The 24380-nt window shown below is 41.5% G+C and overlaps 1 protein-coding gene across 13 annotated transcripts in view; it reads left to right on the forward strand.

The window, feature by feature from the left end:
• The window catches only part of SENP6 (SUMO specific peptidase 6), a 67539-nt gene that overhangs the window by 4343 nt on the left and 38816 nt on the right, over positions 1-24380 (forward strand). For 3 of the 13 annotated variants that reach the window (XM_060272545.1, XM_035109575.2, XM_035109574.2), the window contains exon 1: positions 16515-17985. The exons of 5 other annotated variants lie outside the window; for them this stretch is intronic. Coding sequence is in view for 1 of the 8 variants with exons in the window: in XM_035109570.2 (XP_034965461.2) it covers positions 16402-16489 (88 nt within the window). In the remaining 7 variants the exon portion in view is untranslated. Of the gene's footprint in view, positions 1-15612; positions 16490-16514; positions 17986-24380 lie in introns of those variants that run through there. 5 more of the 13 variants (XM_060272546.1, XM_060272547.1, XM_035109570.2 and 2 more) reach the window with 5 other exon arrangements.

Below are 24380 nucleotides of genomic sequence, written 5' to 3' on the forward strand. Positions count from 1 at the left end.
ATTGAACTCATGTTGAAATCTCTTTCACTGAAATCTTCGTTCCAGGCACAGTTCCGCTAGCTGCATTAACAATTCGAAATGGACAATTGGCTAATGTCTAATTCCTGCAGTTCTTCCTCTGTAGCAACACAGGAAACTGGTGCCCCAATAAAGAAAGATTATGTGGAAAGTGTGAAGGGAGATTGGTGGCTATAAATTACTCACAGTATACTCTGGTGCTGTTAAGGGACAGACCTCAGTAGGATTACTCTATCACAAATAGTTTTGAGGACTATAGAATAGTCCAGATTTAGGAAAGCAACCATTATTCAATGGCTGATATATGGTTCTGCGGTTGTGGTTTTAAAAATTATTATTTTAAAATCATTTTTAAAGTCATAATTGCCAAAGCTGACATTGGTTTCATTTTTGCTTGATGCCTGTAAATGATTTTAAAATATCTAAATACTGAGGGTGTGTGTGTGTGTGTTATGTGACTTAAGTAGATGTTTTGATGTAAAAATTAAGGCCAGTATTTCCCCTTTCCAATTTACAACACTCAGATCTTGGTTAGGGCTATGCAAAGTGAAGTCCCTCAGCAGCATGTACCTTCAGGAAAATTAACCCCCCAAATATGGGATCCTCTCCAAGCCTGGATCCTTAATTTGGGGGTTCAAACTTAATATGGGGGTTCAAACTTAATAGAGCTTATATCTTCCACCCTGACTCAACTAAGGCTTGGGTAAGTCCCAAATAAGAGGTGTGGTCAGATGAGGCAGGGGGAGACAACTGGATTCCAAATGCCATTCAGCTAGGTCATGTGACCTCAGGATTAGAGAAGCCGCCCTCCAAGAATCCTGGAAGCTGTAGTTTACCCCTCACAGAGCTACAATTAACAACACCCTTCACAAACAACATTTCCTAGGATTCTTCAGGGGAAGTTAATGCTTTAAATGTATGCAGCCTAGTTCACTGGAACTTGCAGACTCTATCTGTTTAGATGAGGGCTTAACTATTTGCAGTTTGAGAATATTGAGAAAGAAATAAGACAGTCTGAAGATTGGAGCTTGCTGGAAGTGGTAGCAGCCAAAACATTTCTATCTGGCAGAAGCAGCGTGGGAACATACTAAGGTGTGTTGAACTGATGTTACCCGGTAGTTTGGGAGTAGTACTAGAGTTATCTAGGTAACTCGAAAGTTTGACACATTTTTGCTTGGCTTGTAATAAAGGTTTTACCTGCAGTTTAGGTTATTGTTGCCTCTGGGAATAGATCCTAGCTTCTGAATGATATTTGTCTAAAATGATGAATCATGTTCACATCTATAAAATCCACTCGGGAATAGCTTAGTGTTATGAGTAATATATTTATTTTATTGCTCATATCTAATATTTCTCATCAATGTAATATCAGCTTGCTGCCTTTTAACCAACAGCCCCAAAGAGAGCAAGTTGATATATTAAACAGTTTTATTATTTTACAGATATAAGCAGAACATTTTACTTATTACACTAGATGAGACACGATTTTAAAAAAGAGGTTCAGTTAGCTCTTTTACACCTGAAGCCCTGTGAGGAGTTCTCTGTGTGCAGCTTCGTAAAATTTGGATCCAAAATAAATTAAGCAAAAAACCACACACACCAACCCACTCACCGTACAGGCTCAATAAAACAGGAGAATATAAATAGCAGTTTCCCATGCACCATGAGTAAAATAAAACAAAATGAAGAAAAGACAGATTAATGACTCAGATTACGAAATGAGCTATGAGAGAATCGTTCAAGAATTCTTAATACTCCCATCAGTTTATTGTTACTGAAAAATAACATAAAGCAACTATTTAGATATTCATGCCAAAGAGCAACAAAGGTTAGGCTCAAGCCAAGTGGAGTCCAATAACCAATAGGCTTCTGAAGTCACATTCTTACCATTCACCAAAAACACTATTATACCACTTTTAACAGTCATGGCTTCCCCCAAAGAATCCTGGGACACATAGTCAGTTAAGGTTCCTCTAACCACTCCCAGCACCCTTTACAAACTACAGTTCCCAGGATTCATTGGAGGAAGCCTTAGCTGTTGACAGTGGTATAACTTAGAGTGCTTTAAATGTATTGTGTGGATGTAGGCTATATTTATCCACGCCTGAGGGAGGCTAGGAGGTCACAGATATGGAGCTGAGAAGAGCCAAGGAGAGGGCAAATGTATTTATAAGATCGGGAATGTTGCAAACATGCCCAAAAGCTAAAGGAAAGGGTTTGAACATGGATTAACTTCTCCAGCTGGGCTGGCAATGTGATCCTCTCCATAGGAGGAACAGTTCAGTTTCACTTCTTGCTAGCACAGTACTAGCAACCTTTGTGGTTTTTACAGCTAGAATTTTTCAACACATCACTTTTAAGTGTGGACTCCAAGCTTCCTATTTTTTGTTACTTGTTTACTATGTGACCAAAACAGTTCTATTTTCACCTTCAGTTCCTTTGGCTCTCCTAACTAGCTGACACATACCACAGAGAGATGAGATGTTGAAGCTTCAATCCTATTTCAACACTTGTTTAACTCATTGCCAAGCACCAGTGTAAATGGTCTACTCCCGAGACCATCCAAAATTCTCTTGCCAAGTTATCTAATTTCTGTAGTCTAGTGAGAACTCGTTTTTGTTCCTAAGTCAATCTTTCCTATAAGTCACTCCTGCAAAGTGAGTTTTCTTTACATACTGAAAGATGCTGTGTGTCATAATTTACCATTGATGATACTAAAAATCTGCAGAGCAGTAATATTTCTCTGACAAGGATCAAACTTTCATAAACTGTGTTTGAAATGTTCAAGGTTTGGAGAGGATTACAGTGGTACCTTGGTTTATAAACACAATTGGTTCCGGAAGTCTGTACTTAATCTGAAGCGTACTTAACCTGAAGCGAACTTTCCCATCGAAAGTAATGGAAAGTGGATTAATCCGTTCCAGATGGTCCGTGGAGTACTTAAACTGAAGCGTACTTAACCTGAAGCAAACTTTCCCATTGAAAGTAATGGAAAGTGGATTAATCTGTTCCAAGCGGGTCCGCGGAGTACTCAACCTGAAGCATACTTAACCCGAGGTATGAGTGTAATTGGTTCTGGAAGTCCGTACTTAACCTGAAGCATACTTTAACCTGAAGCGAACTTTCCCATTGAAAGTAATGGAAAGTGGATTAATCCGTTCCAGACAGGTCCGCGGAGTACTTAAACTGAAAGTACTCAAACCGAGGCGTACTTAAACCGAGGTATGACTTTACAGGGTATTGGTATGTGTGGGATAATGGGTATTTTTTGAGAGTAGCAGGAAAGTACGGTGCTGTGATACCCTATATGCTGTGTAGCTATATGGAAATTGGGGTATTTTTTAGGAACCATAGGCACCTGCTCCAGGGGACAAAGGCTCTTTGGGGACCCTGAATCTTTTTTTATGTCCCCTCCCCCCCATTGTTGAGGCTGAATGCAGAGTCGGAAGCAGAGTGATGTCTGGATGTTGTGCGACGTTGAATTGGGCTCCCTCAATGTACTTTGGAATATGGCATCTCTGTTAGGAACCAATAGTTGCCTTTTCATAACTACTGCTCCTGGCTGACTCCATATAACTGCAGCTACAGGCTTGGTTCCCCTGTCTGAGCCACTGCTCTCCCTGCCTTGCCCGCCTAGATTGCTTGCTTCAGAATCTGACCCCATCTTGTCCTCAGCCATAGTCTTCAGCCATGTTACATCACTCTTTTTAACTCTCATTTGTTTGCCTAGAACTGAACCCGCAGTTGTGGCCTGCCTTGGAGCCCAGCCAAAGCCTGGTAGGGAGTCAGACTCCTATTATTATTATTATTATTATTATTATTATTATTATTATTATACTGCCCTTCATCTGAGGATCACAGGACAGTTTACAATATAACATGTTCCATGAGTGTTACACTCCCATCAGAACATTTTTGTTCTTTCATTAAGGCCAACCAAATTACTGTCAGTATTTTTACATGTGGGAAATATATAACATGCAAGAGCTAACTGACAGTAACCGTCTTTTGCGCTGTCCCCAGAGCCGTCTGGAGGAAATTCATGCCTCCATTGGGAAAACAATCTGTGGGAGATCGTGGAGGAACGCCAGATACTTTTATAAATTCCAGTCAGATAACTAATCCCCAGTTTAAAAATTGGCTGTGCTCCCCTATACCAAGTAATACATTGTAAAAATAACCTAAAGTTATAACTAGTATTTCAAAGATTACATATGATGTAAGGATTGCATTCCTTTCCCAACTTTTCAAATTAAGTCCCGTGGCTTGATCTTAAACTTGGGTCGGCGCTGACATAAATTAACTCTGCTGTCTCTCTTGCATCAATCAAAGCCAAAGTAAATAAGGAGGAGCACTGCAGCGCAGAATGCTAGAAAGCCATAAAGCAGCCCTGGTTATCTTTCGAATGTTTATTGAGTCACCACCTAGTCCTGTTTATGCCAGGTTTCATACCATTATCTCACGTGTTGTATTTTGAAAAGCTAAAATTAGCAACTGCGCATCAGGAGGATTTGTGTTTATTCCCCCCAGGTCATGGTCTATCTCATAGATCAGGGGTACCCAGCAAGTTGCTTCCAAGATGTTGTTGGACTACAACTCTCATCATCTGTGGCTATTGGCTATATTGACTGGGGCTGGTGGGAACTGGAGTCCAGCAACATCTGAAAGGTACCATGTTGGCTACCCCTGTCATGGAATTTATAGCCTTCTTTTCACTAAGACTTCTCCTTCATTTGGAAATATGCAACATTTGTTTTGTGTCCAAAGTACCGGTAACTGTTTTGTGGGTCTGCCACTTGAATGAAGAGGAAATTATGTCCACTTGTCAAATTGAGGTTAAGAAGACACCACCCCATCCCCATTAAATTCTAGTGAATTCTAATTACTACTGCTAATTGAATTGCTTCCTTTTGTTTCTATCTCCACTGCTGCTGCTGAAATCCTAGGTCTTAATAGCTGCATCCAGTGGGACCTCTCAGTAAACATGATTAGGACTGGGCTGCAAATCCCATTGATTTCTACTTCTAATCTCATTAATTTCCATTAATTGTGCTCACTCCATATGGATCGGCTGCAGTACAACTATACGTTTGGGGATATCAAAATTCTTGTTAAGACTTTCCTTTACCAGCGTCCAAAGCTTACAAAACAATGCCACCTCGTGGTGCTCTATTGAAATGTGTTCATTTAATGCGCAATCTTATGGAGGGTGACTTGGAAACGAGTCGTGCTGTGTTTGGTTGTGCTTACCACCAGATAACCATGCACAAGATTTAAGCATAAGAAAGATTACATTAAGCAACAATGATTTGTCATTCCTAAAACCAAACTATTATTAAACTAACATTTTAAGTTGTTTATTGTGCTATCAGAATTTCCCACTTTAAAATAGGACCCAAACTGCTGAAATTTTTGTGTGTGTGTGTGTGTGTGTGTGTGTGTGTGTGTGTGGGGGGGGGGGGGGAATTCTCAGTCAAAGGCTCTTTATTAAACTTTTGCATACACTTTAATTTTTGTTAGTATTCACAATTATGGATACATTATATCTATGTGTGTGGACAAAACACCAATGCATAGAAGTGAACCTTCTATGCAGCTGTACACCTTGTAATCTATAAGTTGGACATAGTCCATAAATGGTTGTGTTATTTATCATATTTACATCACACCTTTCCTTTAAGGAGCTCAAAGTTGTGGACATTGTTCTCCTCATCCTCATTTCATCCTCACAATAATCCTGTAAGGTAGGATTAGGTCAAGCTATGCTGATGCATCACCAGTCTTGATAAACACCCAGGTTTTGCTGCTTGCTGGGGCTTGTTCCCCAACCCCACAAGTATTATTATATGTTGCAGGTTTTGCTTCGCAGTTCAAAATAGAATCTTGTTCTGAGGCTAAGGCCACATGACTTCTGAAGCAGGCTACAACACTAAGAACACAAGAACATAGCAAGAGTAGGCCAGATCAAGCCAATGGCCCATCAAGTCCATCATCCTGTTCTCACAGTGGCCAACCAGATGTCTATGGGAAAGCTGCAAGCAGAATTCAAGCACAAGAGCACTCTCCTCTCCTGTGGTTTTCAGCATAGCTGCCTCCAGCTGTGGAGGCAGAGCGTAGCCATCATGTCTTGGAGCCATTGATAGCCCTCTCTAGTGTTCTTTAAAAGCCATCTAGGTTGGCAGTCAACCCTGTGGGAGTGAGTTCCATGGTTTAACTATGTACTGCATGAAGGGGGACTTTCTTTTATCTGTCCTGAATCTCGCAGCATTCAGTTCACTGGGTGTCCATGGGTTCTAGTGTAATGCCGGAGGGAGAAAAACTTCTCTATCCACTTTCTCAATAAGTGTGTAAACTTCTATCATGTCACTTTTTCTCTAAACTAAAAAGTCCCAAATGTTGTAACATTTTGCTTGCCCTTTTCTGAATCTTTTCTACATCTAGGATTTGGCAAAAGCAGCCAAAGTTTTTTTGAGCCACAGTCTATATCAGCATATAGCAACCAGAACTGTACGCAGTATTCCGAATGTGGTGGCATTATGATGTCAATAGAAAGAGTAATAACATCAGTTTGTTTTACATGGAAGTTTTATAGGTGCATCACATTCCTTGTTTCGAATGCCTTTGGGCAGGACACCTTTCATGAGCTGCTCTCCCTCGTTTAGTCTACTTCAGGCATCCCCAAACTTGGCCCTCTATCTGTTTTGGGACTACAATTCCCATCATCCCTGACCACTAGTCCTGTTAGCTAAGGATGATGGGAGTTGTAGTTCCAAAATAGCTGGAGGGCCAAGTTTGGGGATACCTGGTCTACTTCCTCACCACCATTATCACCAGCTGCTTCTCTTCTTCCTCGTCATCACTGCTATCGCCTGCTTCCTGGCTTGCCAGGCAGACAGCCAATGAGTACACAGACAATGGCATCTCCTGTCCCACCTTCTCACCCCTCACCAATGTTTGGACCACAGGGAGAGAGAGAGAGAGAGATGGTTAAACAAGCTGGTGGCAACAGAGAAGGAACAGGTCTGGTGGGGTTCTTGTCAGTGACCCCCATGTTAGGATTTGAGCCCCCTGGCACATGCTCAGCCCTGCCAACCTTTGATGCAAACCATGAACATATATGTCGCATGGACCCAGGAATATTAGCAAGCGCCTGACCGGGGACTGTTTGGGATTAGAACAGGCTTCCTCAAACTTGGCCCTCCAGATGTTTTGAGACTACAATTCCCATCATCCCTGACCGCTGGTCCTGCTAGCTAGGGATCATGGCATTTGTAGGCCAAAAACATTTGGAGGGCCGAGTTTGAGGAAGCCTGGATTAGAACAATTATAATATCATCTGGCAGGCCCGTAATGGAATATTGAGCATAGGTTTCATAGAAATAAATACAGCCACACAGCTTTGGAGTGTGCTGCACGTGGCTAAATAGCAGATTTCAAAAAGCCTAATAGGCTGGAAACACACATAAGATTTTCCAGGGCTGAAAGTTGTATGATAGCATCATGTCACCACCCACAATCCAAGTATATGCATTTTTAAAAATATCTTAGGCTCTAGTTAAACTGCTTATACAGGTTTTCTGCATAATTATCACTAACCAGAGAGAAAAAAACCTCTTGATTCCTCATTTCTTAAAGAAGCTCTAGGGGTTTGGTTTGGTTTTTTTTTTTTTAAAGGCAAAATAGGCTGTATACGTCAGCCCAGTTATCCTCCAGCCATTTAAAGAATTTTTTAAAAAAATGTGCTTCCTCTCTCTAGCACTAATAGCACCTGCAATTAAAAATCTTTATAAAATGAACAAATAAGATTTATGTCCTGCACATCAAAGCTACCCCACCCCCCATTTCCAACCTGATGTCTTGATTCTCCATTATTACAGCTTGAGGTGATCAAGTTATCAAAGTTGGACTGAAGCTTGAGCCACTCAAGTGGTAAGGATGTTGTTTGGGATGATGGCTTGCCCCTTGTTTTCGTTACCAAGCAGGTGTTCAGAACAGAACACAAGTAACGCTGCTCCAGGAGGATATTGCTCCCAGTGAGCATGTTGCAGTGACACAGCACAGGTTCACCGTCAGCAGCCAGCATTGCCAGGTGCAGCCCAGTAATTTTATTTTTTTCAAATATATTTATTAAAATTTTCAACTTAAAACTACAGATCATCGCATCATATCATAATACAATAAAAAAAATCATCAAAAAACATTTTTTTAAAAAAAGGGGGGAAGGGGGAAAGGAAAAAGGAATAACTAGAAAAAAAATGTCATAACTTCGACTTCCCCGTTCCTCCCTTCCCGAGTCTATTTATATACCACCCTGGCAATTTTCACAATTAAATAAAACCATAGCTATCAATTTAAATCTTAGGATAATAACTTAAATAAAAATCTTTAATCCAATTTAAAGAAAAAATATTCCCTCTAAATATTCCCCTTGGCCTATTATTTTCCTCTAAAAATATTCTATCTTACCAAATCTAATACCTCATTTCTAACCTATTACCATTTCTAAATCCCCCCTCCTCCCCGTGGATGACAGTTCCCTGGATATCCCGACCAGCTCCTTCATACATTCCAGTTTCACACCATTTAATCTGTCCCTTAATTACATCGCCTTATAGCATTCAACGATTGCGCCAGACCGGAAGTCCCAGCCCAGTAATTTTATACAAAGTTACTGTGCCCATGGGGTCACGAAGAGTTGGACACGACTAAATGACTAAACAACACAACTGTGCCACAGTGGATTAGCCAGGAAGAGGGCATGGGAACAAGACATGAGATCTCACTGTGACCTCCCAATCCTGTTGCGCTTCAGACAATGTGTGGCTATTCTCCAGAAGCACCTCTCTTTCTGTTATGATACATATAAAAGTCGCAGCAAATGCTTTGAAGTGTCCTTTTTAAAGTACAAAATTATCCAAGAAAACACAGGTCTTTGACCCTTGCTGTGCATCTTTGGCCACTTATCTCTAGTGAGTTCTGTCTCTCGTCACCCACATCAATACCAGAAATTGCGTTCCTGTAATTTGATAGCATGTGGAACAATCCTTAGAGCACAGAAATTAGATTTTAGGGTAGGGTTGCCATAGGCCCAGAATTTCCTGGACATAAGCAGTATGCAGCCCTTGTAAACAGCGCCTGGACAGAAATTGTAACTAAACAATTTAACTCTTATTTTTGCTACACCTTGCTAAAGTGCTTTCTGAAACATAGGAAGCAATATGCATTTTTAGAATTTTTAGAATTGGAAGTTTGTTCAACGCTAGTACTGTAATTAAAGCAAGGTATTAAAGTGTTGTAACACATAACTATGTGCAAATGAACTATCAGTGCCATTACATAAAACCCAAGGCATTAAATACTGTTACTTTATAGCAATGGCATAAAGCTTAAATCTCAAAGATAATACGGTATTGTCATAATGAACAGTATATTTGCTCAGAAATGGCTGAATGAAAAGAAGTGTCTTACCAGAGCTATTGTGATATTCTTCCAAAACTGTCCTGCCATTCTTAGTGAATCCTGAGTCAAATAAAATAAAATTTATACAGTCAATCCATCTGAAATGTAATTACAGTCAAATTCTGAAGGATATTTTAACACACTGCAGTAAACACAAAAAGTACTAGCATTTCGGATGTTTATCAACTGGTCTGTGAGTCTGAAAGAATTCTTTTATTCTCTGTAAGAGTGGGCTGTACTGTCTGCATCCAAACTATGCATAATTTTATCTCATACTGAATTCTGAAAACAGCAAATAAAGCACTGGTCTTAACAGAAGGCGTAAAATGGGCACCAAATAAATGTTTCATATAATTAAAGCATTCTTGATACGTTTATTAAGCTTTTTATCATGAAAACCTTGGAAACAGTAAGACAGATGGATACACACAGTATTAAGGAATTTTCAGTGCAAGGGAGAAAACAGAACAAGTATCTAGCTGCATATGAGTATAATACAATGCCAATGATTTGTTAGGTTTACTCTTTTATCATTACATTTGTAATGGCTGCCAAATAGCTACTAGGCCCTGTTCAAATTCTTCTTATTAATGTACAAAATCATTGAACATCTCAGGACCATGTAACCTAAGGAACCACCTGCCTCTGCCTGTATAGACCCGAAAGATCACTTACATAGATTATCTCGGGAAGTTTTACTCATGGCACCGCATCCCACAGAACTATCATAGGGGCAGTGACCTAAAAATGCCATTTTCCACCATTGTCCCCGCGTTCTGGAATGCCCTTCCCTCTGCCATACACGAAGCACCATCCATTAGCTGCTTGCTTGTAACATCATCTCTTTTTGCCCAGGATTTCCCTGACTCACAAGCCAACCTTTTTATTACTGAATCCCTGTTTTTAAAGTTCTGTTAAACTGTTTTTATGTTGTTTTTGTATGCCACTTAGAGATTTCAAAATATGAAGCCATTTAGAAAAGCTTTTATATAAATAAATGGATTTATAGCTCATCATTCCTCCAAAGAACTCAAGTCTTCCCAACCCCCGTGTATCTTCAAAACAACCCTGTGAGGTAGGTTAGGCTCTGATTGGTGCAAGACACTGACTGGTCCAAGGTTACCCAGTGAGCTTCATGGCTGATTCAGGATTTGAATCCTGATCTTACAGATCCTAGTCTAATTGCTCTGACTACTAAACCTTACTGGCTTATCAAAACATAGGTTTGTGCTCAATTAATAAAGTTCAACAGGTAGGGAGACTGAGCTGGGCACCTTTGGTCTGCACAAGCATTTACCTACCATGTGTTCTTGATTCAGACATCCTGGAGGAATTATACCAACAGCCCGGCATAATAAATAAATAAACGAGCACAATCCGTTTAGCGACCATGGACAAAAACACTGTAGTTTAAGTAGGACATATTTGTCAAAAAGAGAGCAAAAGAATTACAGCATGAAAATAATACAGCATATATATATATATATATATATATATATATATATATATATATATATATCGCCTACCACTCTGTTCATCTTGGAGCTGAAAAATGCTCAATAGAGCCCCTAGATATCCTTTGTTCAATTAAGCTAGCTGCTCTAATATTATTTCATTCATTAATGTATTCCTCATCCGTCCAGAAATAAGCAGAGCAAAATGACAGTTATAAATTATTTTGAATTTTTTAATTTGTCATAAACCATCCTTTATTTTTTACACTGGAAAGGTGGGGATATAGGTTTTCTCAGATCAATCATATCCTCTGAAACAGGGAAGCTACATTCAGCCAGCTCGTGGGCACAGAAAAATGATGCTTTAAAAAGTTACACAAGCTCAATGGTGTTTAGCAAGGCCTGAAATCAATCCATGAATATTGGCCATGCGTGCTGAAACCTACCCTGTCCATTAAAATAAAAAAGGAAAACATATTAGGAACATAGAAAGTTGCCTTATGCCAAATCAGACCATTGGTCCCTCTAATTAAATACTGTCTACAATGACTGGTAGCAGCTCTCCAGGGTTTCAGATTAAAGGACATTCCCAACCCTGTCTGGATATGTCAGGCTGAATGCCAATCTCTCTCTCTCTCTCTCTCTCTCTCTCTCTCTCTCTCTCTCTCTCTCTCACACACACACACACACACACACACACACACACACACACACTTTATTAATTTAATTTCTTTGTCACCTAGCACAGTGAAGGGGGTCTCCAAGTGACTTACAATCAAGTTTAAAAACATGCAAAATGGTTAAAAACAACCACCAGAATTTAACAAATCAATGCATAAATGGGTTACCTCTAAAAGATGCACGAATTTCCAGCTCTTTTGTCTTCCCCCAAATATCTTCCATGGCTACTTTGATAACTGGCCCTTCATATATAAAAAAGAGGATTACTCAAATTGTAAGGTAATTATTCTGAGAAGAGGCAGCAGCATCACTGGATGAGAGCATCATGATAAATGACAACAGCCCATTTGATTATCTCAGAGGTAGTATAATTTGCCTGGTTGGTGTTTTCTTAACAGATTCTCTCCCAACCCCCAACCCCCCAACATACCCTGTTATTGGATTTCAGGGAGGCATTTATATGTTGCCAATAAACCCTTGGTGGAAATGAGCAGGGATGGGCAGTGACGAGGCTCTGCCACTTACACCATAGCAGGCACAATGTTGTCATCCCCTGGGGCACAATTTGCCAGTCACTATGTTCCAAATAAAGAAGCTTATTTCAGTTAGAAACACAGCAGGTTGAAGATGCCATACTTGGAAGTATGGCTTGAACACATATTCTGACTCTTCATGCGTCAGAAGGCACCTCTGTGTAGAGTGATCACTGGAAGGACAGATCCTGAAGCTGAGGCTCCAATACTTTGGCCGCCTCATGAGAAGAGAAGACTCCCTGGAAAAGACCCTGAGGTTGGGAAAGATTGAGGGCACAAGGAGAAGGGGATGACAGAGGACGAGATGGTTGGACAGTGTTCTCGAAGCTACCAACATGAGTCTGACCAAACTGCGGGAGGCAGTGGAAGACAGGAGTGCCTGGCGTGCTCTGGTTCATGGGGTCACGAAGAGTTGGACACGACTAAATGACTAAACAACAACAAGAGATCATTTATAGAGAACAAAGTCCATTCTGTTTGTCTCGGTTCACCAAGGTGTGGTGTACGTGCTAGAAATAAGTGGGTGTCAGTTTTGGTTCCTCTCAGTGTCTCAGTTTCTAATCTAAAGTCCAGTTTCTCACATTTCCACATCAGTTTGTGATTTTTGAAAGTCTTCATGAAAATGCATTAACATTTCCTTGCAAATTTATCCTAATGCACATATTTTTGCAAAGCACTTTCCCCTAATATAATGCATTTTGGCATGTTATTGCCACTAAAATATGCATTTTTATGTTCACCTTGTACACACTACTTGGCTGGAGAACTGCACTGCAGAATTTGTCACATTTATTGATCTTTTATCAATGGCTGCATTAGAAGCATTTGCAGTACCCAACCACACTCAATGTTACTTTTGAGAAATACTTGGTAAACAGGTAAGTGGAAAGCTGGATTTCTGTGATAAGTTCTCATGGGGAAAGAATCTCATAGCTGAATACTGGAATGGTGCCAAAAATGCCATTACTGAATAAATCTTAGAGGAGTAACATTATCCTTTAACAAATATTTACTCATCCTGCATTTTAGAGGTGCATAAATATGTGTGAATGTGTGCATATCTATGTTGCAGCATTATTATTACTGGTATTTTTACTTTTAGCGTGCTCTAAGGAAGGGATATACAAAATGAAACCCAGATGACTTGAATGGAAGCATTTGTCCATCCATCTGGGTATGTGTTGTCCACACTGACTGGCAGGGGCTCTCCAGGGTTTCAGACAAGTTTCTTTCCCACAACACTACCTAGAGATGCCAAAAACTGAACGTTGGTACTAGAAGACCTTCTTCCACCTGCTCTTTGTGCAGAGGCTCTGTCCTTTCTGGCTAGGTTAGACTTTGATATACTGATCTGTGCTCTTTGTGCGGCTGCCTTTGAAGACAAACTTGCATAGACCTAAACTTTCAGTAGCACTAGGGATGACTGTCCAAAGAGAAAGCAAATTTATAGAAAGGCTTATCCTTTCATATTTCAGTATCTGTGGAAAAGAGACAGGCCTTTTACAGTACAATCCTAGACATGTCTAGATGCATACAAATTCAGTGTGGTTTACTCACACGTAACTAGGATTAGGATTGTAATTTAACAGACTAAACAGGAATATGCTTCAGATGTATAAACACATGTGGCCTTAAAAACTTTGGGTGAAGAGTAGGGTGACCATATAATTTAGTAGCCTTTGACTAGACCAGCATCCCCAAACTGCAGCCCTCCAGATATTTTGGCCTACAACTCCCATGATCCCTAGTTAACAGGACCAGTGGTCGGGGAAGATGGGAATTGTAGTCCAAAACATCTGGAGGGCCGAAGTTTGGGGATGCCTGGACTAGACTTAACTGTCCAGGGGTCCTTTACCTTTTTTTTACCTTATACATAAAACAAGCCTTAATTGAATGACTGTCCAGTCCAAGTCTTGATTAAGGATAAGGAAGAGCAGAGATCTTGAAGCTGGCACTCAGCTCTCCGTTTTCACTATACTTAAATTATAGCTATTTAGTTAGCATATGCAAAGTTACACAAGCATCAGTCCTCTTTTTTTGGTGATGCATAAGTGCCCCTCTGGGATGTGGGTGGCGCTGTGGGTTAAAACACAGAGCCTAGGGCTTGCCAATCAGAAGGTCAGCAGTTTGAATCCCCATGATGGGGTGAGCTCTCGTTGCTCGGTCCCAGCTCCTGCCAACCTAGCAGTTCGAAAGCACGTCAAAGTGCAAGTAGATAAATAGGTACCGCTACAGCGGGAAGGTAAACGGCGTTTCCATGTGCTGCTCTGGTTCGCCAGAAGCGGCTCTGTCATGCTGGCCACATGACCTGGAAGCTGTATGCCGGCTCCCTCGGCCAATAACGTGCGCAAGATGAGAGCGCAACCCCAGAGTCGGTCACGACTGGACCTAATGGTCAGGGGTCCCTTTACCTTTAAGTGCCCCTCTTCTAGCAGGGAGGAAATAATCTCCCCGACCAAAGAATCATGGTATTGCAAAACTAGCAGATCAGGCGGCCTTGATGCTGGTATAAACTAATTGGAGTAATTAGAGCTATGTACTCCAAAATTGGGCAGATGTTTCCCCACTTTCAACTATAGCACATAATAACTGTTGAATAAGACACTATTGCAGGGGTAGGCAACCTAAGGCCCGTGGGCCGGATGCGGCCCAATCGCCTTCTCAATCTGGCCTGCAGACAGTCCGGGAATCAGCATGTATTTACATAAGTAGAATGTGTGCTTTTATTTAAAATGCGTCTTTGGGTTATTTGTGGGGCATAGGAATTCGTTCATCCCCCCCAAAAAAGTCCGGCCCACCACACGGTCTGAGGGACGGTGGACTGGCCCACAGCTGAAAAAGGTTGCTGACCCCTGCACTATTGTATCCAGTAAAATTCAAGAATGTCATTTTGATACTCTGTATTTCTTGTATCCATTATACCAGAAGGCATCTTGAGGGCAGGGTGTTGCACCTGGAACAGTCTTTCTTTCTTTTTTAATAAACAAAGCACACTGCAATGTTATACAGTACTTATGCCACTGGAAACATCCCATATTTTATCCTGTTCATGATGTGGCTGTTTTACTCAGCCTCCCGGAGCCCATTGAACTGGGGTTGGCCTGGAGGTGGGGGAGGGGGAAGGGGAGGAAATGTTTCTAAATACTGTAAATGTTTGTGCATGTATGTGTGCCGTATACATATAATGCTTTAAAAAAAACGCCCTACCCTAATGCTTCGAAGGGAAAGGAGTTAGGAAAGCTTGCTTGCCCAACCAGGCACTCACCCTATCCCCTACCATGAACAATTTCAAAGTTATTTCCTTGACTTCCCTCTGCTGATATGTCGTCGCCTTCTCCACATACTCTGCAGCTGCATGTGGGGGGTAGAGAGCGAGCGAGCAAGAAGAGAAAAGCCACGGGGGCAGCCTTGCTGCAACAGTGGCAAGCAGCCCCGCTCTGCTGCGGCCATTTTAAACATTTTTTGGGCGGGGGGGACGGGACGGCGGCAGCGAGAGGGATAGAGGTGTTGCGTTTTGCTTTTGGAAATGACGAACTACACCTTCTTTCTGTGTGCGCGTGTTTTAAGGGCTGGCCTCCTCCTCTGGAAAGGAGGGCGCGGAAATAAATAAATAAATAAATAGAGAGGGAGAGGTGGTGTGTTGAGCGGTGCATGTCGTCTTCGGGAGGCTGGCTTTCACTCTGAGGGAAGAGCAACGCTCTGAGGGAAGGCATTGACCGCAGCAGCAGCAGCAACACGGGAGGGGCGACTCGACCCGGTCGCTCCCGTCCATTCTTTCTCGCCGCCCCCGCCTTCGGGTGCCAGGCAGCGGAGAAGAAAGGACAGCCGGCGTGGCTGCCGCCTTTCTCTCTCGCGGGGGCAAGCTTCGCTGACGCTGGACACACCATAAGGGGAAGCAGACGGAGAGAAAGGAAAAGGGGCTGCCGCCGCCGCCGCTTTTGCTTCTGGTCTACCGGCGTCTGTCTGTCTGTCTGTCTGTCCGTCTCTCCCTCCCTCCCCCCCCCGCCCGCCATTGCAATAGGCGGTTGGCCGGTGAGGGGCATTGGAAGTCCCTTTCTCTCCTCCCTCCACTCCGGCTTCCAGTCGCCGAGCGTGCGCCGAGTGGGCCTCAGCCGCGGCGGAAGAGGCAGGCCGAAGCGGGAGGAACGAGGCCTAGTGCAGTGACTGCGCCTGTGAGGCGCCGGCGCCTGAGCACGAGAGGCAGCAGCTGCTCCCCGGGGGCGCGATGGTGTGAGGAAAGGGCTGGCCGAGCGAAGATGGCCGGCGGTGCTGGCGTCGGGGGCGTCGGAGGAGTGGGCCGCAGTAGCAGCGTCGGGGGCTCCAGACGCAGCCTCTTCCTGGAGGGTGAGTTGGGTTTGTTGTTTTATTGTGGCAAGCGCCGGGAAGGGGGGGAAGCCCAGGGTGGGCAGCCTAAGGACACCGCTTGCTTCCGAGTAGACATGGAGGCTGGAGGTTCAGAAGGGGGTCGGCAGGTTTCCTCCTTCCCCGTTTCGGTGTGTGTGTGTGTGTGTGAGAGAGAGAGAGAGAGAGAGAGAGAGTTTCGAGGGATTTCAATGGGGAGCGTGTGTGTCTGTGGCGATGGGTGACTGGCAAAGGTGAATGTTTAGGGAGACTCTGAAGCAGGCACTTTTTTGTGTATGGCTGTTCGCTGTGGTCAGTTGCTAAGGGCAGTGTCCTGTTTTCCATCCTTCCACTTCATCTCCTTTTCTCTCCCCCCCCCCTTTTCTTCTTATTTTCAATTTTAAAGGAAATTAGAAATGCCATCTTGAATATACTGGGAAGGAAGAACAGGTGGGTTGGTGGGAATCCTAACGTGGGAATCTTTCCATGTAAGGTTTTCTTTTCTCTCTCTCGCTTTCTGTTTTCATACCTGCTTCACTTGGAAAGGTAAGGGAACGACTTGTACTGTATACCTTATAGCATGATCCTATAAGTGTTGGTTGGGCCCACTGTGTTACTTCTAGCAAAGTGTAGATAGGGTTTTTAGACTTAATTAGTCCTATTTGTAAAAAGGTTGCTTTTGCAGCACTAAATGTATGAAGTACAACAAAAAGTTTGCCAAGTACTCATATAATACGTTCTAATATTGTTCTGTTTCTCTTTAGGGTGCAGAGAGTTTAATGAATTGTGCAAGCATGATAGCTTTGCATCCTGTTTCCCCACAATGATAATGCAACATGCTGTCTTCTAAAAAATACTTTATTTGGGAGATTTCAAAAAATAGTTCCTCTCCTGTTATACCTCTGCCTATTTTTAAATGGTAGTATGCATTTATACATCACATACGGTAATTAGAGAAATAATATATATATGATAATCCTGTCAGACATATTATTTTTAGTATTTTGTTCCATAAATCAAATAGTACTGATTTTTCAAATTGAGTTATGGAGAATTATGAGTACAAGTTCATATGCTTTCTTTCATATTGATCTGTTAAGGGAAACACTAATTTATTATAATGTACAAAGAGCGAGATCAATGGCTAGAAAGTAATGTGAAGAATCTCTCGGATACAGTCCTTTGAATGGGCGATGTAGCAGTGCAGTGTCAGAAAATGACACTGCACAATTGATGCAAGCTGAAAAAAAAGGTTTAAGCTTGATCCACAAATGCAACTATCTACACTAGTGGGTGCTCAATATAGAAATGAGTTTTACATGCATAGGAGCGTTTATTCAAGTTGCCACTCACAATAACGGTTGCATGTGTGAATTGTCTGTTAAGAGTTGTGTGTTCCAAGTGAATGAAGGCTGCTTACATTTAATATTTCCAATATCTGCAGAAGCTGATTTATTATCAGGACAAAGAAACTGACTAGTTTCTGCTACCCTGCCACAGTAAGTTGCAGTACTGCTGTTTTACACATTTGCAATCCCATTTAATATGTCAGGCTTGCACGCTTGCACCTGTGAATCAAGCTTAAACCTCTTTTAGCCAGCATCTGTAGTCCTCGCAAATTGATTTGCTTGGACACACCGGCCTGCTGCTTAAATTGGCAAGATGATGAGGCTGTTGTGATTCTCAAAGAAGTAATCCAGTTTGCTGTTCCAGGCAGTATGCTTATGGGGGCATTGTATTGCAGAGTCTTGGTAGGTGTTGTGAGGAATATTGTGGGGGCAGTGATTTTCTCCTCAGTGAGATATTTCCTTTGCACATGAAAATCTGAAAGTGGACATATGCTGCCCCTGTTTAGATGTAATGTTCTCCATCTGATCGCTATGGTCCATCTTATCAGGCTAAGACTGAACGTTGTGGCAGGAGTCTTTCCTCCCTTTGGTCATATTCCTTAATCCAAAACTTTCTGGGGTTTATTAAACTACTCTTTCCCCTTACAGTACATCTAAATCAGGAAACAGAGGTTGAAGTGATGACTATAATTTGGCTTGCAAGCCAGAATCAATCCATGACTTGCAGTTCTTAGAGAAAAGTTTATTGGCCTACCAGTAATAGTCTTGACTGGGTCAGTAACAAGGATACTGCGTGCAAAGAACAGTTCAGAGTACACCAGCATGGAACATATGCAGAGAAAACCAGCTGTTGCAGATGTGCCCTTATTGGTGATGGTGGTTAAGAACTATGACAACAAAAACAATAGACTGGAATGTATGATAGGTGATTACTATTTAGATTACAAATTTATTTTATTAGTAATCTCATATATATGGGGTATGACAGGCTTCTAGGTATTGCATTTATACACTGTTTTTCATTCAGTTCCAGTTAAATGGAATAGTTGTGTGCTGAAGGTAGCTAAACAAAATCAAAACATAAAATAATTAACTTAAATAAACACACAATAGAAAAGCAAGGCCTGTCCTGTCGTCCCATGCTGCTAAAATTTGACTATGTCAGGTGGCCACAGCAGGAGTTGCAAATGAAGGAAGTACTTGGTCTGGTAGTTAGTGTTTTCTATCCACAGTCATGGATAGGAAAGTGCTCCAGAACATCATAACCACAGCCCAAAATATTATCGGTCATCTTCTCCCATCTCTGGAAGAACTATACAATTCCCATTGCCTTAAAAAAAGCAAGTAATATTTTACAAGATTCATCTCATCCTGGATGTAGTCTTTTTGCACTATTGCCTTCGGGCAAGAGATACAGAACAAATCAAGAACGAATAGATTAAAAAACAGTTTCTATCCAAGAGTTATAACCATCTTAAATGCTGTAACTAAATAATATGATCTTGGGGAGTTGTGATGGGTGTGTATGTATGTATGGCTGGAATTGTGTTTTTGTTTTGTTTTTTATGGGATGGCATTCAATTTCGTTGTACTATGTACAATGACAATAAAGTATCTATCTATCTATCTATCTATCTATCTATCTATCTATCTATCTATCTATTTGTCTATCTTCCACAAGAAAGGGCATGTTGGTATTCTTAAGCCCGATTTACAGTATTTTGAGCTTCTACATCTATATAGTTTCTAGGAGATGGCATAGGTCTCAACTTGCACAGTTTTTCAGGCTATGAATACATTTTAGACTTAATTGAACAGTGTACACAATCATGTTATGGGAACATAGTTGCATGAACAAATTTTGACTGGGTGTATGATATGCGATGGTCCCTATCAAAGTGGCTGGGCCATCCAGTGTCAAGAACATTAGGCATGTTTAGCCCCTTCTTGCTATTGTTTCCAATGTATGGTGTTCATTTCCAATAGGATCGAACAAAAATGAGGATTTGGGGCATCAGTCAGGATTTTGTCATCATTTTTTTGTATAGAATAGCTAAATAGAGTAAATGTATTTCTATATAATTCCCACAGCAAGCAAGCAATGACTTCTAGTGAGAATAAAACCATTTCTGTAGCCATTTCCTATCTTTTACTTTATTGAACTGCTCCTGTTTATTTATTAATGTTTGCATTCTTTAATGACTTATGTTGATTTCAAAAATTCAGTAGCTTTTAAAGCATCACTGCACTTCTGAGTCTGTAAGGAACTTTTGATCATGGGGCACAGGATTCTGGGAAACCCTACATGTAATCAATTTATAAAACCAAGTTCCAAATGTTCTTTGGTATTTTAATATGCCCAACAAATGAAACATAGGATGGGGCTATGTAGATTGAAGCAGGTATGCTTCTTTGTAGTCAGCATCACCAGGCGCAGGGAGCTAGTTTAGGAGCCCACTCTCATGATCTCTAAAAGCATCCTGTCAGGGGGCTCCCAAAGGGTCCGAGGGAGGAGGAGGATGCCAGATCGGGTTACAGGGATCCCCGGCCCCTCCTCTCCAGCAGTACCTCTTCCAGCCGAGGTAGCAGCGAGTCCTCCAATGGGGAGGAAGAGGAAACGGTCAGACAGGTGGGAAAGGGGGACAGCGATGCTAGTGAGGAGCCCCTGCACCACCTTCACCAAGAGGGCTCAGAGAGAGAGACACAACTTCCGTCACCCCAGCTGCGCAGAGGTGTCAAATGCAAGGAGGGGAGGCGGCGCCTGAGGGTCCCCAAGTTCTTATGCTGGGGGAGGAGCAGGAAGGGGGCACTCCCAGATTCCCTGAGTGACTGAGATGGGCGTGTTTTAGTTAGCTCTGCACTGTAAATAGTATGCACAATAAACCTGCAAAAAGCTAGGTTGGACTCCAGCATCGTTACTCGTGAGCAACCACCTCACGGCCATTACACATCCCTTTTACTTCCTCTCAGAAACGTGGGTTTCTGACATTCATTCTTATCAGGAAAACTAAAAGGCTACATTTGGTGTGTGGTTTTGGGGCAGGGGAAGATGCCCAGTACTCCTCTATATAAGCCTTCAAAAGGCCTGCTGGATCTGACCAAAGGCTCTGCTAGGCCCACACCCTATTTTCTGCAGTGGCTAACCAAATTCCTATGGCAAGACCACAAATAGAACACAGTCCTCCTCTGCTCATGATCCCCATCAGTGTGTTCAGTAGCATGCTGCCTCTGATACTGGAGATAGTACAGCGCTATCATGACTAGAAACCACTGGTAGTCTTATTCTACTGACTTTGGATGGCCTTGTACTTCTGACAGTGTCACTAGGCATGAATAATTTCCACTCTGATGGCAGTTCTGGTGAAGAAAATATTTCCCCCTTATTCCCCTGCCTTTGCCACCAACCTAACAATATCTGAAACATATTTTCTGAGCTAGGTAAGTGGACGTGTGCTTTCCTCTTTAGCGCCTGGAGAGAATGCTCACTGTGGGTAAACACAGGGCATGACTACATTTTGAAAAGCTAGTCTGCCGAAGGTAAGAAACTCAATGATAAATGAGTTCATACTTCATAATACATAAAAGGAAATATTTTTGTTGGTAGGTGAGTGGATCTAATATCTAAAAGAAAATGCAGTGTGTGTTTCACATTCCCCACCCCCCACTTTTTTATTCTCTGTGCTCGGTCATGTCTTCCCTAGCAACCATTTCACATTTTGGAAAACTGCCTCCCACTTTGAAAACCATGGCTTTATTAGCATTCCCTGCAGTTTGTTGTATGGCAGTATTAATACACTTTGGAGTAAAAACTGTTTATAGACAGACTTCCAAGGAGGAGAACAATTTCTAATATTTTCCCCTTAGATATATTTATTTCAGACTTATATGAATAAAAAGATTCCATTAGCACTTGCTCTGGTTTCAGTTTTGCCACTCCTGCAGATTTTTTATCCCAGCTAGGACACTGAATGGCAAAGAAATGTATTTGGCCCACTGCGGGGCAGGGTAGCTAAGGAAAAACACATCTGACAGTGTTTCCTCTACCCTCTGTGTTCCACAAGGTGGAAGCCAGTTTCTAATTTACATAAGATGATGTGCTGAAGCATGACTTGGAGTTAAATATGAGGGGTGACCTCCCCCCCTCCAATTATAAGCAGTTTTCTGCAAAGTCTCTTCTCAGCAGTGAAATCTGCTTTAGGATAGATGCTGTGTGTTCTAGTACTGTATACTCAGGGCCAGCTTACCTGAAAGAGCACCTTTCCCCTTCTGTCCCATGTTTCTGCATTGGCTCATCATTCAGTCTCATGTTTCTACTTACTGCAGTTTTATTAGGTCTTTTTATTTTGAGCCACTGGTTACCTAGTCCAAATTTCTTCCAGCCACCTGCTATTTTTATGCTTTGAAGTTTTTTCAGAGCTCCATAAGACACACAGACATTTCCCCTTACTTTTTAAGAGGAAAAAAGTGCTTCTTATGAAGCAAAAAATATGGTACATATGAATATGTACAGTGGTACCTCGGTTTAAGAATAGTCCGGTTTAAGAACAATTCGGTTTACAAACTCCTCAAAATCGGAAATAGTGTCCCGGTTTGAGAACTTTACCTAGGTCTAAGAATGGTGGAAGAGCATCAACGGTGGGAGACCTCATTAGGGAAAGCGTGCCTCTGTTTAAGAATGGACTTCTGGAACGGATTAAGTTCATAAACCAAGGTACCACTGTATTAGGAAAAACACACATTAAAATACTTTTACATTTTCATGAGGATCTTTCTCCAGAAATATCTGGATCTGATCTGGAAAGCCGAATTTAAGATGGTAAAAATGAGAAACCAGTTGAAATTGACATATTTGCCTATCCATAGTAGTGCCTCAGAACAGGAACAATGAAATTCTGCAGCGCTACAAACTGCTCATTTTTGGATCTGACCCCACATGACACCTGTACACCCAACAGATTACTCTTGAGGGAATGCAGCCACTTTCCTTCGTGCTTTTCTTTTTTTCTGAAACCATCTTTCCTCTGAGCTTTCTGTGTTTTAGTTTTTGTTTATCACATACCTCTACACTGACCCGTGCTTGCTCCTGTATTCAGTTTAAATCACAGCCAGACTGACTCAATACTGTTTCTTCATAGAAGCTGGATTGTGAATTACTTTATTTCCTGAGTAGCTAAGCATTCTGAATCCTCCCATTTAATTCAGATAATGATCATTGGATGATTTACCTGCATAAGTGCAATGCAATACAGAGTACATTTAGTTCCCAGCAGTAATTGAGGAACATGATGCTAATTCATATTCTAAAACAGTGGCATTTTCTCCCTCTGCATTACTAAGGTGGTATGCATGCTAAGGTGGTGTACATTCAGTTATTATATAGAACAGTGAGAGCTTCCTCTCCATTACTATTACCATGTCAGTAGTCCTAAACCAGCAGTTGTCATTTTGATATATGTATGCACTAATGTGGATTGAAGAGTCTCAGTCAAGTCAATTGAGGGGTGAAAGTGAATAGCCCAGATGGAAACCAGTTACTATTCTAATAATGTTCCTTCCTAAGGATAAAATAAAGTACTGAAGAAAGGAACTGATTATTAAAACTAAGAAAATGTTATTGAAACAATGACACTGTGGAAGGAGGTATCCTTTTGTTATTATTTTTCTCTTGAAATGGAATCACAAGTGGATATGTATATGTATTTTGCCTAGTAAACATTTCTTTTAACTATTAAGCAACAGCTGTATGTGCATCTGTTGCCGTAGTTGGGAGCCAGTTTTTTCCTTTAAAATACTGTTTAAAGAAACCTGAAAACCTGGTTGATCAGAGACCACAGCAGGATAGAAAAATGATTATGTATATTATGGGTAATAATAGCTATGCAAGAGTGCTTCAGAATCTTGTAAAATTATCATCTGTATGCAGCCTAATTTGCCATGGTTGCAGTGAGCAACTTTATTAAGCTAAAAGTACAAATTGTACAAAATACTTGGAGAGAAGACTCTTTGATTTGTATAAGGAGTCCCCAGGAAAAGACGTGTTTGAGGAAATGTTGGATTTTTCTGTTGTATAGATTTTTAAGAATACAGTGGTACCTCTACTTACGAATTTAATGCGTTCCGAACATACATTTGTAAGTCAAAAAAATTTGTAAGTCGAATCCCATAGGAATGCATTGGGAGAAAAAAATCGTAAGTCGAAGCAACCCTATCTAAAAATTCGTAAGTAGAAAAAATCCTATCTAAACCGCATCCAAGATGGCGGACGGAGCTCCATTTGTAAGTAGAAAAATTCGTAAGTAGAGTTATTTGTAAGTAGAGGTACCACTGTACTTCATGAATGAATCTAATTGGGCATGAGAATGAATTTTATCTGTAGTGAGAGTCATATGAATTTAATTTCAAAATCTGAAATAGCACTATAATGTACAGTAGACGCTCGGGTTGTGAACGTGATCCATGCGGGAGGCACGTTCTCAACCCGCAGCGCTCGCAACTCGCAGCACCGCGTCTGCGCATGTGCGGGTTATGATTTGGTCTTCTGCGCA

Source organism: Zootoca vivipara, chromosome 3 (assembly GCF_963506605.1).
Source record: "Zootoca vivipara chromosome 3, rZooViv1.1, whole genome shotgun sequence".
Classification (NCBI taxonomy): Eukaryota; Metazoa; Chordata; class Lepidosauria; order Squamata; family Lacertidae; genus Zootoca; species Zootoca vivipara.